Source organism: Zeus faber, assembly GCF_960531495.2.
Source record: "Zeus faber genome assembly, chromosome: 3".
Lineage (NCBI taxonomy): Eukaryota > Metazoa > Chordata > Actinopteri > Zeiformes > Zeidae > Zeus > Zeus faber.
In genome coordinates, this window is record NC_137190.1 from 25,028,234 (window position 1) to 25,042,720 (window position 14,487).

Here is a 14,487-nt window from a genome sequence, read left to right on the forward strand (position 1 = left end):
TGGTGGCCAGTGAAATGGTTCCTCTGCATTTGACCCATCCTGGCTTGTCCTTCCTCCGGGGCCACAGCCAGGAGCAGTGGGCAGCATACGTAGACGCGCCTGGGGACCAGGTGATAAGTGTCCATCGCTGGTCAGACGATGATGTGTGCATGTTTCTGGTGGGGGTCCTTACAGACGTGAGGTGGAGGAAACCCCATGTGAGCACGGGGAGAACATGCAAACTCCACACAGAAAGGCTCCTATTTGGGGGATAACCCGCCGGAGCACGGTGCCAACAGCACCCTAGGTGGGAATCGAACCCAGGACCTTCTTGCTGTGAGGCAGCAGTGCAATGCGCGGCACCACCGTGCCACCGTGCGAGACAACCCCTGTGTTGTTATTTTGAGTTTATTACATATACTACGTTATATGTGTAGCAATGTATTTAGTGTTTGTAGGTTTATGCGTTTATGCAGACAAATTTTCACTGTAATCAAACCATCTCTCATTAGTTGGATGTATCCCCTTGCAAGGCTGTGTGCAGCCATTTGTTTATGTAAAATGCTACACCTGTCACACATGTTCTTAGCAGCTCACAATTGTTGGTTGGACCCCTCTTAACTATGACAAAAAAGTTGATGTCATAACTTGTTATTTATCCTTATTCCCTTGGATAGTTTGATCGTTGATTGATGGAGTAATGTGGGTTTCATAAGCTGACGAATTAAAAGGATTTATGTTATAACAGAGCAACAAGCAAACATTTATTTATACATTTATGCAAATATATATGTAATATTTGTAAGTTCAATAATAAAAATCCAGAGTTATTTAACATTAAGGAGTAGTTGGATTTATTTTACATTACATTTAGCTACATTTATACTGCCTCAAAGTTACATCCGGCCCTTTGAGGGCAACCATTATGCTGATGTGGCCCTCGGTGAAAATTAGTTTGACACCCCTGATCTAGCCTGCGATAATAATTCCATCTGCCCAGTTTTCCCTCAGCAGTGTTTCAGCAGCCACCGCACTGTCTTAAAGGCTTCTCCGCTTTGTCGGGTTGTCTCACAATTTATCAAGCTACATTTTTATAGTGAATAAGAAATCTCGCTTACAAGAGCGCAACATCTCCGCCACAATATGAAGGTGAGTAACTGTGAGATAGCGGTTGGGCATTACATACTTGCAACATCAAGTACTCTATTCCTCAGCCGTAACGTATGCTCAATATCAAGTCATCCCGAGGGGTTGGAATATGATAAATTGCCGCCATGATTTTTCAAGCAAACGTTGCATTTATTTTGCCAGGAGCATTCATTACAGACCATTTGAACTGTCAGATCTTTCTCTTTCATTCTCTGCCGCAGCCTGCTTGCATCTCTGTCACAGAATAACGTGGATAAGGTCGAGTTTTAATTTCACTCTTGGTGATCATTAAGGATTCATGCTATTACAAATGTACATTTCCTTTTCTTTTTTTTTAATGGTTACAAACAACTAAATGTGATTGTACACTGAAGGCCAATTACGCTAGCATAATACTAATACTATGTTGAGGAAAAGAGGGAAAACGATGAATGGAAGGACCAACGGGCGTGTCTTCGATTGGTCGTCCGCTCTTTTTAAAGAATGTCAATTGATAGGCTAAGAAGCAGTCTTTAATGAAATTACCCTTTTCTTTCTTTCTTCCTTTCTTTGCAGAACAAGAGCCTGAAGAATAAGCTACTCTCGGGCAACAAGCTGTGCGATGCGCATGCAGAAGAGGTGAGGAGGGACATGGTACCTTTTGGGTTAATGCTCCAACCATGCCAGTGTATACTTAACACATTTCCTCCTCGCCTCCTTTCCTTGGCGGCAGCATCGTACTCTCCCGATCATGTTTTCCGAGGCCAGCGGAGTACTCAACGTCCTCCGAGTACTTTCTCCTTGCTTGAAAGGATTATTTTTCTCTCCGTATTCCTTGACCCTCTTGCTGACCGCGGGCCATGATGTAATTAGCCACACGGGACCTACAAGGCAGGGAGACCCAAGGGCGTCTTGTTGAGTTGGCTGAGTAATGATAGACTGGCGATGTTCCGCCGAACGGGCCATACAGGCCACAGTCATTTGCATGCCATCGCACGAGTGGCCAAATGAAAAAGAAAAAGAAAAAAGAATAAGAGTAATGGTTGCTTAGAGACTATTGATGTTGAGCGAGCCTGCCGCAGTGCTGCCGTCTTTCCAAAGGGATAACACAAGTGACATATGAAGAGGGAGATATAAAGAAACGCTGCTGCCAGCAAGGACGCTGTGTTCAACCAAATGTGTCAACTAGACTCCAGATACTCTAGCCTTCTTCTTATTAGGAGGTTGACGTTGATGAAAACCAGCTTGAAGGCAAGATTTTAATTAGGGCATTCCTTCTAAAGCCATTTTATACACAGGGTTGAAATAATAGGTTTGCCCCTTTTTGAACACGGGTCTTACCCATCTAAAATGTTGGTTCCTATGATTTATAGTTCCTCATAGCACCTGCAATTTAAAGACTTACCACTCTGCTGCAAGAAAAAACTCAATCTCCTTTTCGAAAAGGAGAAGCTCACAATATAATCTGATAAAACCAACAATAATAGGAGCACATTAAAATCAACTCACCTCATGAGAAGGCTGACATTGCATGGCGGACACCAAATGCTTGATGCCTGGCTTAAGGGACGACAGTCTCAGTTGAAGATCTGGCTCAACATTCAGTTTATTCCTGTATTTCGTCTTCAATGCCACAAGCGCTGAAAAGCCAGTCTCACAGAGCTTCGTCGTTGGGAAAGGCATCACAAATCGCACAGCTCTGTCGGACAGACTGGGATACTCAGAAGCAACATGAAGCTGAAAGTTTGTCAGGTACTTCTGTGAGAAAGACAGTTTCAATGCGTTGTAGCAGGAGAGATCCTCAAGACTGTCCTTCCCTTTTGCGCTCAGGCCTGTGAGGGTCTCGTCACTGTGGCTGGCAAAGGGGTTTTCGATCCAGCTGCACTGCACATCTGGGATGGGGAAGTATTGGCACAGCTTGGTCCTCAAACCATGCAGGTGCTCTTTGACATGATTGATCACGGTGAAGGGAAGCCGCATTTCTTCCTTTGTCAGATTCCCAAACGAGTCAACTCGTCTGGCCCACATATTCATTTTTCTTATGGTCGCTTCTATTTTATTGTGGACATTGAACATGGTCACTGCCCCTCCCTGGAGACATGAGGTTGAGCCCATTTAAGTGGCTGAAAATTTCGGCCAGGTATCCCAATTTAGCCAGCCAATCAAAATGACTGTAGCGATGTGTAAGTTCAAACTATATGTGTCAGTACCTTCCCAATTGAGTGCCACTGCACTTCGATGTGTAACAGAAGCTGCTTATTGTCACTGCCCATCTTGTTACATAAATCAGAAAATAAACGTGATTGCAGTTGGCAGCTTTTGATGAAGTTGACTGCTCTGACTGCCTCATCTAGAACAGGCTTGAGATCTGCAGGCATTTTGTTAATAGCCAACGCTTCTCTGTGTATACTGCAGTGGACAGATGCTACCCGTGGAGCCACAGCTTTCGTCCCGGGTGATGAGGCAAGCAGGTTTCACAGATTTGTAATGTCTGTCGATTCATCAGATCGGAGGGCATAAAAACGACTCTCTTGTATGGTTGTTATCAGCTGTTCTGACACATTCTCTGCCATATCGTCAAGCCTGCGTTTGACTGAATTATCAGACAATGAGATGAGGTTGATGGGCTTGCACGCCTTCTCTCCCAACATCACCCCACTATCTCATTTGTGGCGGGAGGAATTCAATTCTCCCCGATTGAATGGGGCTTACCAGCATTGGCTGAGTCTGGCGACCCGATAGGACGCTTCCACTGCCTTTGCGTTCTCGATGCCCATACGTGACGTTTCAATGACTCTCTTCTTGCCCTGATACTCCTTGAGTTTATTATCCAAAATTTAAGGGGCTTGATCATGTTTTATCTGAAGGTAACGGCAGTCTTAACATGGCTTCAGAGCTTTGTTTGATAAAATGTGAGAACACACCACACCCAGCGGTAACTGTTCATCTTCCGTAGCTGTCCAAAAAAAAAACAAAAAAACTAAATATTCAGCGCAATACTTTCTCCGAACCTTTGTTTTTTGTTTGACAGGCGGGCCTGTCCCACCTGTCAGATGTCCAGGACACGGCTTGTGGATGATGTAACAATGGCTTCTTTCCTTTTCAGTGTGCCTGATGCTAGCCATCTATCCATTTTGATTATCACCTCAAGTTCAAAAATCTACAGGTGCAGGACCATCGTGGTCCGGCTTGGTCGATCAATCAGTGTATTGAAGGTTTTAAAGAAAAAATACCATGAAATAATTATTTTTTTTTACATTTAAAAATGTTTTATGTAATTAATAATTGTTTTTTTTCGCAATATAATCTATGTGTTTTGCGCATGATTTGGCAGCCCACTCCCAATGGTTGGGAATCACTGGACTAGAGACTAGAGAGAGGAAGTTTCCCGGCCTACTGCTGTAGCAAAAGTTACGCTCTGGATATATTGTGGAAATTGTGTGTGTATATACATAATATAAATATGTTTTAAATAAAAAATTACTGACACTATTGTTACATGAACTCAATCTTAAAAAGGATTAAAAAGCGTAAATGTTTTCCCCGTTGGACTGCATTCAAACACATTCAGAAGCTGCAGCAGAGTGGTAAGTTTCTCAATTGTAAAGCGTTTGTTTGCGCTGTGAACATTGCAAACGAGAATGGTCTGAAATGGTTTAAATGGTCCCTGCAGAGAATGGTCGGGAATGCCAGTACAGGGCAACCGGTGAGTTGTTGGCATTGACAGCAACAAGGTGAAATGAAAATGTGACCTATCACAGCAAAGCCAGCGTTGTCGCGCATTTCTAAAATCGCCAGGAGCTGCCAAATAAGTTGAAAAAAATAACCTTTCTAGAAGTAAAATTCGATTTTTCTGGATTTGTGTTCCTTTGTGGGGTTTTTTTTTTTTTTTTTTATCTCTCCACGTATTTTCAAAGCTGAGTTTGATTTATAAATAGTAGATAAATGTTTTACCGTGGAGTTAAATATTCCCGTTAGATGACATGGGGAAAACACAATTCACTTAGCGAGATGCTGAACAGCGTTGAACAACGCCAATTGATCGTTTCCTTTAAAGCGACCGTGAAGATCATTCCTCCATATTCCATGTGATGTGAAGTCACAATGTGAAACCGTTTTGATCGAGTTCAACCCTTAAATCTTACGAGTTTAATACACACACCTGTATTCATTGTTGTGTAGGCGGGCGTAACACGCAAAGAAGAAAAGCTGACGTCACTTCCGACGCAGAGCCTTCGGTTTCACTTGTCTGTGAAACTTTCATCTCTGTGTTGTTATGGATTACGAGTAGCGGGCGGCGGAAGCTCTAAATCATATCACGGACCTCAATCTGACCAGTGCGATAGATCCAAGTCAGTGTAAGCAGCGCCTACTGGACTTCATTTTCCACGATGATAGTCAGTTCTCCGACAGCGACACCGGGAACGGCAGCGATGCTGAATCTGATACGGGCATTATCCCCGGACCTGGAGAACATTTCAAACAGCGGATTTCAACCTGCATGTGACGATGAAGCGTAATATTTTCAAGAACCACCGGAGGAGACCGTCGACACGCCTGTTGTTGTTGTTGTTACAACGAAGAAGTTGATGACGTGATGAAGTCCGTTGAGGTTGCTGATGCAGATTATGAACAAGTAGTAATGCACAAGATTCACAAGTTTACCTGCAAATGCAGCCAGGACGAAAAGAAAATTCAAAGAGGCCCCAAACAAGCTGTCAGAGTGTAGCTGGGGTAGGTTTGGGGTTAGCCAACATAATAACTCCAACAACTTTGAAGATATTTGGAATACACACATTTATATATTATAGATTATATATATGACACACCAAGGATGATGTACAGAGGCTCATATTATTGATAGACTCTACATTTTGTTGTGTTGTCCGCACTTTTAAACTCCTCAATAAATTACACTGTTATAAAACATGTATATTCTTACTGTTTAATAAAAGCCTTTTTAAAAATAAAAGATGTTGTGTGTCAATGACGCTGTTCAACATTCTCTCAAAACACAAGAACAATGCAGAGATTGCCCCATTTGGCAGGGTGTCAAGTCCTGGGAGCTGTTTTTTAGGTTTTTTTTTGCTTGATTTGCACAAGTGACACCTTGTTTTGAAGCTCTGATTCCTCACTTCCAATTGATGCGGAAAAAAAAAGTCAAAAGTCAAAAGCCACCAAATGTACCCTAAGTCTGTGATGGGTCACATTTTTGATTGATTCGCACAAGTGACACCTTGTTTTGAAGCTCTGATTCCCCACTTTCAAAAAAAATGAAACGGCACCAAAAGTACCTAAAATCGGCGGTGGGTCACAAATGTAATCGGCGATGTACCGGTGTTGTTTTTTTAGTGTCGAGGTTCTGCTTCCCTGTCTGGGCTCTCCCGCTGCAGGATCCTGTCAGGGAGGAACACATGCTGCTCACACGACAGATTGCTGCTGAAATTGCCTCCATCACATCTGGGCGGTTCAGGTCGCACTTTCCAATCGCCTCAAAGGCAAAGGGGTATTAAAGTTGATCAGTGAGGGGACCATAGCTCCAGCACCCCTTTACACTTGATCTGGGTTTTTTTTTTTTTTTTTTACCGCCCACCCTCCATTTTAAAGCCAGGAAGGAATTTTAAGGATTGGGTTTGGATGAACACACTGTAATGATGGGTGTAATGGAAAAAGCTACCGAGGATGAGGAAATGCACAGTGATATATTCCAGAAATGTGTTAGTGAGGATGCCACGCGTGCAGCGAATCATTAACTGTGTTAAAATGGCTCTCTATTTTGGAGCATTAGGAAAGTATGCTTATGCACTGACATCTGTTTATATTGTAATTCTCCAGCTTGCTTAGAGAGTCTGTTATATACAGTACTGTGGATTTTTATTGGCAAACCCCATTCAGGCTCCTTTGTATGGTCTGTCCGCTATCTTCGTTAATCTACTCCCCTAACCCCCATCAAAAGTTGAACTTAATCCAAACCCTTAAAAAAAGAAGAAGCCGGTTCAGCCTTGGACTTGCTGTTCAATCATTGTCTTTACGTTCCAAAGATCTTTTTTTCAATTAAGCCTTTCCTCAAAGCCGCTGGTGAGCCGGGGTGAAATAAGGCCCGAGATAGGATCTTACATCACTACTTTGAAGACGCATCCAAGAAGTGAGATTTGGGGCTGATCTATTTTAGTGCTGAGCTGCCGCTTCCTTTTTTGTCGGGAAGAAGTCTGAGATTTTTGTTTCTAGAAAACAAACAGCGTAGCATCAGGGCGGATACAGGTCGCTAATTGTGAATTTTGGCGTCTGGAATTCCTCGCATTGTTTTGAGGGAATATTTTGGAAGGCACTCAGAGTGTCCTCGTAATCATCTTCTTAGTTCTTAGTTTTTCACTTAACACCGGTTTAGCCTCCCGTGCTTATTATTAATTCTCGTAAAAGACTGACGCCAGCGAGGGTGATAAACAACATTGGCAAGAAATATAAATATGTGTTCTCAGCGACTGTGACAATATTATTCTGTATCTGGGTGGAATTGACTTAACCACTGAAAAACAGGATACTGTATTATTTAAAGTGCTAATACTGCCATTGCTAACAGGCTGTTTGGAAGTAGCAGGAAGGAGATACTGTGGAGAAAAATAGCAAAAAAAATGAATGAATAAATAAAATAAATGCAAAATAAAAGTAAACATCTTTCTTGAAATCTTCAATATTGATGCCATGCTGTCTCTTCTCAGCTGGATTTTTCTGCATTTCATTACTTCCCAGCAACTGAGCCGTGGCATTTTAACAGCAACAAACATATTTCCCAAAAATGCCATACAAAATTTCCGTTAACAGTACAGCTTTGTATATCACATTCACTTTTTCTGTCTTGTAGGCTTACGGTTTACGATTAAATCATCTATCGGGTGCGATCTACTCCGTCTATCGGCGAAAGATGGAGTCGCCGGTTTTTATTCCATTTTTTTTTTTATTTCGTTATTTATTTATTTATTTCGCCAGGAAAAATCAGAACATTGAAACGGTGTAAGTGCAGTTAACCATGTTGAGAGAGAGGGAGCGGAGGCTCTCCCCCTCTCCCTGTCCCCCTCTCCTCGCAGAGCTGTTGAGTCTCTGACCTGGTGATCGGATCTCACTTCCCCTCTACAGTCCCATACAGAGACTTTGTGAAGGGCAGGTGCAAACAAAAGAACATGGACCCCCAGCTCCGGTTCTAGGTATTTTGCCACTCTGGGCAAAACAGAGCTCATGAATATACAGTATCTTGCCCAGACAATCCGCCTCCTCGATGCCTATAAACGCTGAGAAAAAAAGCTCATTTGAGAAGAAGGGCCCCGTGGGGTCCATAGGGCAGGTGCTCGGGTCTCCCTGTTGCTATGGGACTTAATTTAGTAAAAACTGGAGGGATTTTTTTTGTAAATACTTTACTTGTAAATAATAAATCCTGCACTTCTGGAATGGGGAGACTGCATTTGCCACATTACATTACGTTCTATGCGCATGCCCCCGATAAAATCGGATATCAATGTTTGGAATTTTTCACGTTTGCCAAAGCCTACTGTCTTCATCATTTTACATTTTACATGTATTTTAGTCCCTAATAATCAAACAAAGACATCACAGTTCAAATGCAATTGCAATTCAAGCAGAACAAACAAAGAAACTTTATCATGAATAAGACATTTCATTAAAATCTTATAAAAGAGAAACAATTGAAGCCAATTTCTCACGTAGCCATGGTTTGACGAGTCAAATGAAGAACAAAATAGAATAAGACATATAAAATGGACTCTGCACTTGATAAAGTATCCTGAGGCCATCTATATATATATATATACTGTGTGTGTATATATATATATATATATATATTTATTCTAACTGACCAAGCATCATTTACAATAAATATGCCATTTTGAGATATAAACAATATATAAACAATAAATAAATAATTTTTTAAGCTTTTCTAACACCCATTAAGGGTTTATTTTTTGAGGCGAATACTGACTCAATAATGTGCAAATAAAGTTGTTGTTCGTGAAAGGCCAACCCTCAGTCAAATGTGCGGTTACATTTTGATGCAAGAAAGAGCAGCAGTGTTAAAATCCAGATAAGAACAGCTGAAATACAATATAGGATGATTTCTGAATGTAATTAGAAACACAACAGCAAGAATCCTTGGGGCCAAACCATGCCTGTAAATCTTAAATCTATACCATGTTTTTTAAAGATGAAATTAACATGTAATTAATACCACTTTGCAAAAAGATACCTCAAGACCACGCTATGCATACAACATACATGGCCTTGCATAAATTGAGTGATACGCTCACCAGTGTAATGTGCAGTTTTTGCATGCTGAAGTTTGTCATCCTGGTACTTTTGGCATACTATTTGAGCGACCATGTTTTAATGATAATTGTTTAATGATGCTAATGAAACACAAATGTTGCATGCTAAATAGCATGAACCCTACCAAGATGGCGCCACAGACGGCTGCCTCGGTGTTTTGGTGCACGTTGTTTTGTCTTGTTTTGTTTGTACACTAAGTGTTTCGTGACAGTACCCGGAGCTCTTTCACCAGAGATGATCTCATGAACATCAGGGTTGCAACCCCTGCATATTTATTTCCCACTTTCATCGCCACATCTGTGTAATTACTAGACATTCTGGTCAAAGGCCCACTCTCTCCAACGCCGGTGGTGAGGGAAACACGCCGGTGCAATGACTGCGCTTGTGCGTCTCCACTGACACAGACTTTGCACACAATTACCGGAATATTTCTCTCTAATGTGCGTTCACTGTGCAACAAACTGGAGGCACTTCAGCTACTGTTTGGGAAGAACAGAGACTTTTCTTCATCTTCTGTTCAATGCTTCACGGAGACGTGGCTGTGGGGATCGATACCGGACTCTGTGCTGCAGGTGGCGGGCTTCCAACTCTTCAGAGTGGACTGTCACACTGATCTTTCCGGCAAGATGAAAGGTGAAATCTGTTTCTATACTGACAGTGGCTGGTGTAACAATGTGACAGTGATCCACAGCATGTTCTCCTGATCTGGAATTTTTTTTTTCATTAACTGTAAACCCTTCTACTGCCCCCGTGAGTTTGTCTCATTCATACTGGTTGGTGTTTACACCAACCAGTCACCACAGGCCAATGTGCAGAAGGCAAAGCACATGCTCGCCAACCAGATACTGTGTGTGGAGAGGACCAACCTGGACCATCCCATGAACTCCCCAAATGCAGACAGTTTATTAAATGCCCCTCCCCAGATGAGAATATTCCGGATCACTTTTACACCACAGTAAGCAGTGCCTGTCACGCCATCCCCCGAGCTGCACTTGGACTCTGACCACATCACTGTCCACCTCCTACATACAGGCAGAAATTAAAGCTCTTTAAACCTGTTGTGAGTACATCAAAGCAGTGGACCACTGAAACTGTGGAGGATCTCCAGGCATGCTTGGACTGTACTGACTGGGAGGTTTTCAGGACCAACAGTCCTGGGTGAGTTCACAGAGCTACGTCCTACATCAGCTTTTGTGAGGACAGCTGTATACCATCATTGACCAGGGTGAGTTACAGCAACGACAAACCCTGGTTCACAGCAAAACTCAGACATCTAAGGTTGGAGAAGGGAGAGGCGTTTAGGAGAGGGGACAGAGACGGGTTTAAAGAGACTTAGTACAGGTATATCAAGGCGGTGGAGGAAGCTAAACGGCTGTACTGGGCCTGGGCCTGGTCATGTGCCCTCCATAGCTGCCCACCTCAGAGGCCCCTTCCTCCCCACCACAATGACGACTCTCACCGTCCTGGAGAGAGACGTTAACAGACTCTTCAAGAGACAGACCCCTCTTAAAGCAGCCGGACCAGACTCTGTCTCTCCATCCACCCTGAAGAACTGTACGGATCAGCTTTTTCCGGTGTTCACAGATATCAAACCTGTCGCCCTGACCGCTGTGGCAATGGAGTAATTTGAGCGCCTTGTGCTGTCCAATCTCAAAGCCATCACTGACCCTCTCCTGGACCCCCTGCAGTTCGCCTACAGAGCCAATAGGTCTGTTGACGATCCAGTAAACATGGCCCTCACATTTCATCTTCCAACACTTGGACTCCTCAGGAACCCATGCCAGGATCATGTTGTTGTGTTTAGCTCCGCCTTTTATACTTTCATCCGAGCTCTACTGCAGGACAAGCTCTCTCAGCTATGTGTGCCTGACTCCACTTGCAGGTGGATCACAGACTTCCTGCCTGACAGGAGGCAGCACATGAAACTGGCAAAAACAATTCTCCCGGAAAAACACACTCCGGAACCATCAGCACTGGTTCCCCTCAAGGCTGCTTTTTTTTCCCCTCTGCTCTTCTCCCTGCACACCGACAGCTGCACCTCTAGTCATGAGTCTGTCAAGCTCCTGAAGGTTGCGGACAACACCACCCTCATTGGGCTCATCTCTGGTGGGAATGTGTCCGCCAACAGGCGGGAGACAGACCATCTTATGTGACAGTGGAGATGGTTGTAGATTTCAGGAAGAACCCAGCCTTACCCACCACCATCAGCCTGTGTGACTCCCCAGTGGACACTGTGGAGTCCCTCTGCTTCCTGGGATCCTTATTCACCCAGGACCTCAGGTGGGAGCTGAAAATCAGCTCCCTCACCAAAAAAGCTCAGCAGAGGATGTACTTCCTGTGGCAGCAAAGGAAGTTCAACCTGCCAAATACAATGATGCTCTTCTATACCGCCATCATTGAGTTCATCTTCACCTCCTCCATCACCATCTGGTAACTTGCTGCCAAGGACAAGGGCAGACTGCAGTGTGTCATTTGTGATTGCTGGTGATTGGTTGCAATCTGCAATCTCTCAAGGACCTGTACAACTCTGGGACCCTGATGCAAGCAGGAGTGTTTTGCGCCGACGCCTCCCACCCTGGACAAAAACGTTTTGAGCCACTCCCCTTCTGCATGAAGCTGAGTTCCATCAGGACAGGACTAAAAAGGGTTTGTGTCAAATTTGTGACATTTCGACAACAAATAACAGACCCTAGACTTCCATTCCATTTTCTGTATGTTTTCTATGTACTGTAGATGATGCATAATTACAAAGGTCATTTTAGGTTCTGCATTACAATCTGGCTATAAACTGGACAAGTAGGAGAACCCACACACGTCGTGTGCACACATCTTGTGTTGTTGTGTAATTCAGAATAGACATTTTAATCTCCATTCATAGGGATATTAGTCAGTCTCTCTGTCACATCGGCAGGCGGCAAAGCACTGCACTACTTTAGTTAGACGTCATGTAATATTAAATCTAACACCTGATCTGTACAGTACAGTGCGGCGTCTGGTCCCTGTGCTGACACGGCCATTTTGAGTCCCGGGAGGAAATGAAAAGGAAGCTGCTGAACATTTATTTTTTTTAATGTGCGGGTGCTCGAACGCTCGGCTTTTTTGGACGACGCAGCGGGCTCTCAGCATGGCAGATTTATAATGCAAATAGTTTGGAGCACAGAGGGTGAAGAGACAAGAGAGGAGGATCACTCGCCCACAGAAGAAAAAGAAGACTGCTTTGTCATCTTAACTGAATTTGTCAGTTTGGCTTGACTGAAAAGATAAATTCACGATCAGTCAAAAAACATTTGCCGGTAACCATTCGCTGGCTGCCTCATTCAGACATATTTTGCAAATAGGGCAATCTATTTATGGAGGAGAAGGGGAACTAGCAGATACTCAGTGCAGCTGCTGAGCCTAGTTTTATATACTGCATTGTCATATATATTACATAATTATGATGGTTTTACAATTGAAGCAACCCTGGACCACCTCTTGCTCAAGTGTTTAAAACTCAACAAATGAACCCTGTATGCATTCAATTTTGAACGGCTGTACAGTCAAGTCAAGTTCATTAATATACAGTGGCCAGAGTACAGTCTCAAAGGGCTTGACAAGCTTCACATTTCACATAGAAATCACCAACATCTCCCTAGTCTTAACCCTTAGAAGTAAAATGGAAAAACAAGAGAGGAAAAGGAAACGCTCCCAGCAAACATCCCTTCGTGGAAAAAAAGGAAGATACCTTTGAGCCTTTGGATGACCAGGCTGCAGTGGATGCCGAGTGGGCCACATTAATAGTGTTGTATGATAAGTTTTAGTTTTGTATACTATACAATATGCTGTGAAAGGTTGTCCCACAAAGGCTGCAATATCATGTGCAAAAACAACATTTGCCTATTTTTACATTTCTAATGGACGCAGGTTTTCAACTTCTGCGTTGAGATTGAGAAGTATTGGACAGTGAAAATAGATAACAGAGCTTGTTTTGAAATGAACTACCACACTGGAGAACTGGGAACCTGTTCTGTTTGATTTGCGACATCAGTAACTAATTAATTAATTAAAGTAAAAGCATCTTTCCAGCACATATTGTTCTCAGCGTTCAATGGGAGGACACCACCTGGGGCGGGACAGACAAGCAGCTATTTCATGCCTCTCCACTGGATTTTCATTGTTCACGCACAGCGCTGGCACTTTTCTGAGGACACTGGAAACATTTGGGGGGCTGTTCAGCCGCCCCTTATGAAATATATTGCTTTCACACACTGAATTTGAGTCCTAAAGTTATGTCAGTGTTTGTTTAATCATACAGTGTTTTACGAGTGGTCTCTGGATGCAATTTTCAAATCCAATTACTTCGGCGAGGAATTATTATCCTGGGACACGGCAGTGTTTTGATCACAGAAGTAATATGATAAAGAAACTCCCAAAATGGAAAACAAAATCTCATAAAGCGCTTAGTTGGTGTATAGGCGCGTATGAGAGCAATACAAATACTTTGTTGTTGTTTTTTTTAAACAAATTGAATATTATTTCTTGGCATGAGCTATGAAGGCTTACCCATAATACCCTGCCGTACATTTGATTTTTGATCTAGTGTTCCTTTTGCGACAAAAACAAGAGCTTAAATGTGAGGACTTCTCTGTGACGCACTTACCTATTCATTTATTCTCCGACAATTGGAGCCGACCGTGGTTGTTGATGCGTGCACATTTTTTTTTTATATATCCTCCTACTGGAGCTCGTCTGGAGGGTCACGGGGTTAAATCCTGTTTAACTGGGTTTGAAGCTCAGGCTCTGTGAGCATGTTCACATCATGGACCATGGCTCCATGAGACTGATGTGCAGCCAAAACACTGCAGCCCAAACAGTGTTTTTTGTGAAAGTATGTGTGCATTTTTGTGGGTGTATCTGTGTTTTAATGAGTGTGTGCATTTGTGTGTGTGTTTGTTTTGTGAGTGTGTTTGTGTTTGGATGTGTGTGTGTTTTCATCTGTGTGTTTGCATTTGTGTGTTATTGATTGTGTGTTTGCATCAGTGTGTGTGTGTGTGTGTGTGTGTGTGT

At 43.0% G+C, this 14,487-nt stretch overlaps 1 protein-coding gene across 1 annotated transcript in view; it reads left to right on the top strand.

Annotated features, from left to right (window-relative positions):
- The window catches only part of luzp2 (leucine zipper protein 2), a gene marked incomplete at its 3' end in the record, with an annotated part of 156,772 nt that overhangs the window by 126,998 nt on the left and 15,287 nt on the right, over positions 1-14,487 (top strand). The window contains exon 6 of the mRNA XM_079997302.1: positions 1,684-1,746. Coding sequence (XP_079853428.1) covers positions 1,684-1,746 — 63 coding nt within the window. The remainder of the gene's footprint in view (positions 1-1,683; positions 1,747-14,487) is intronic.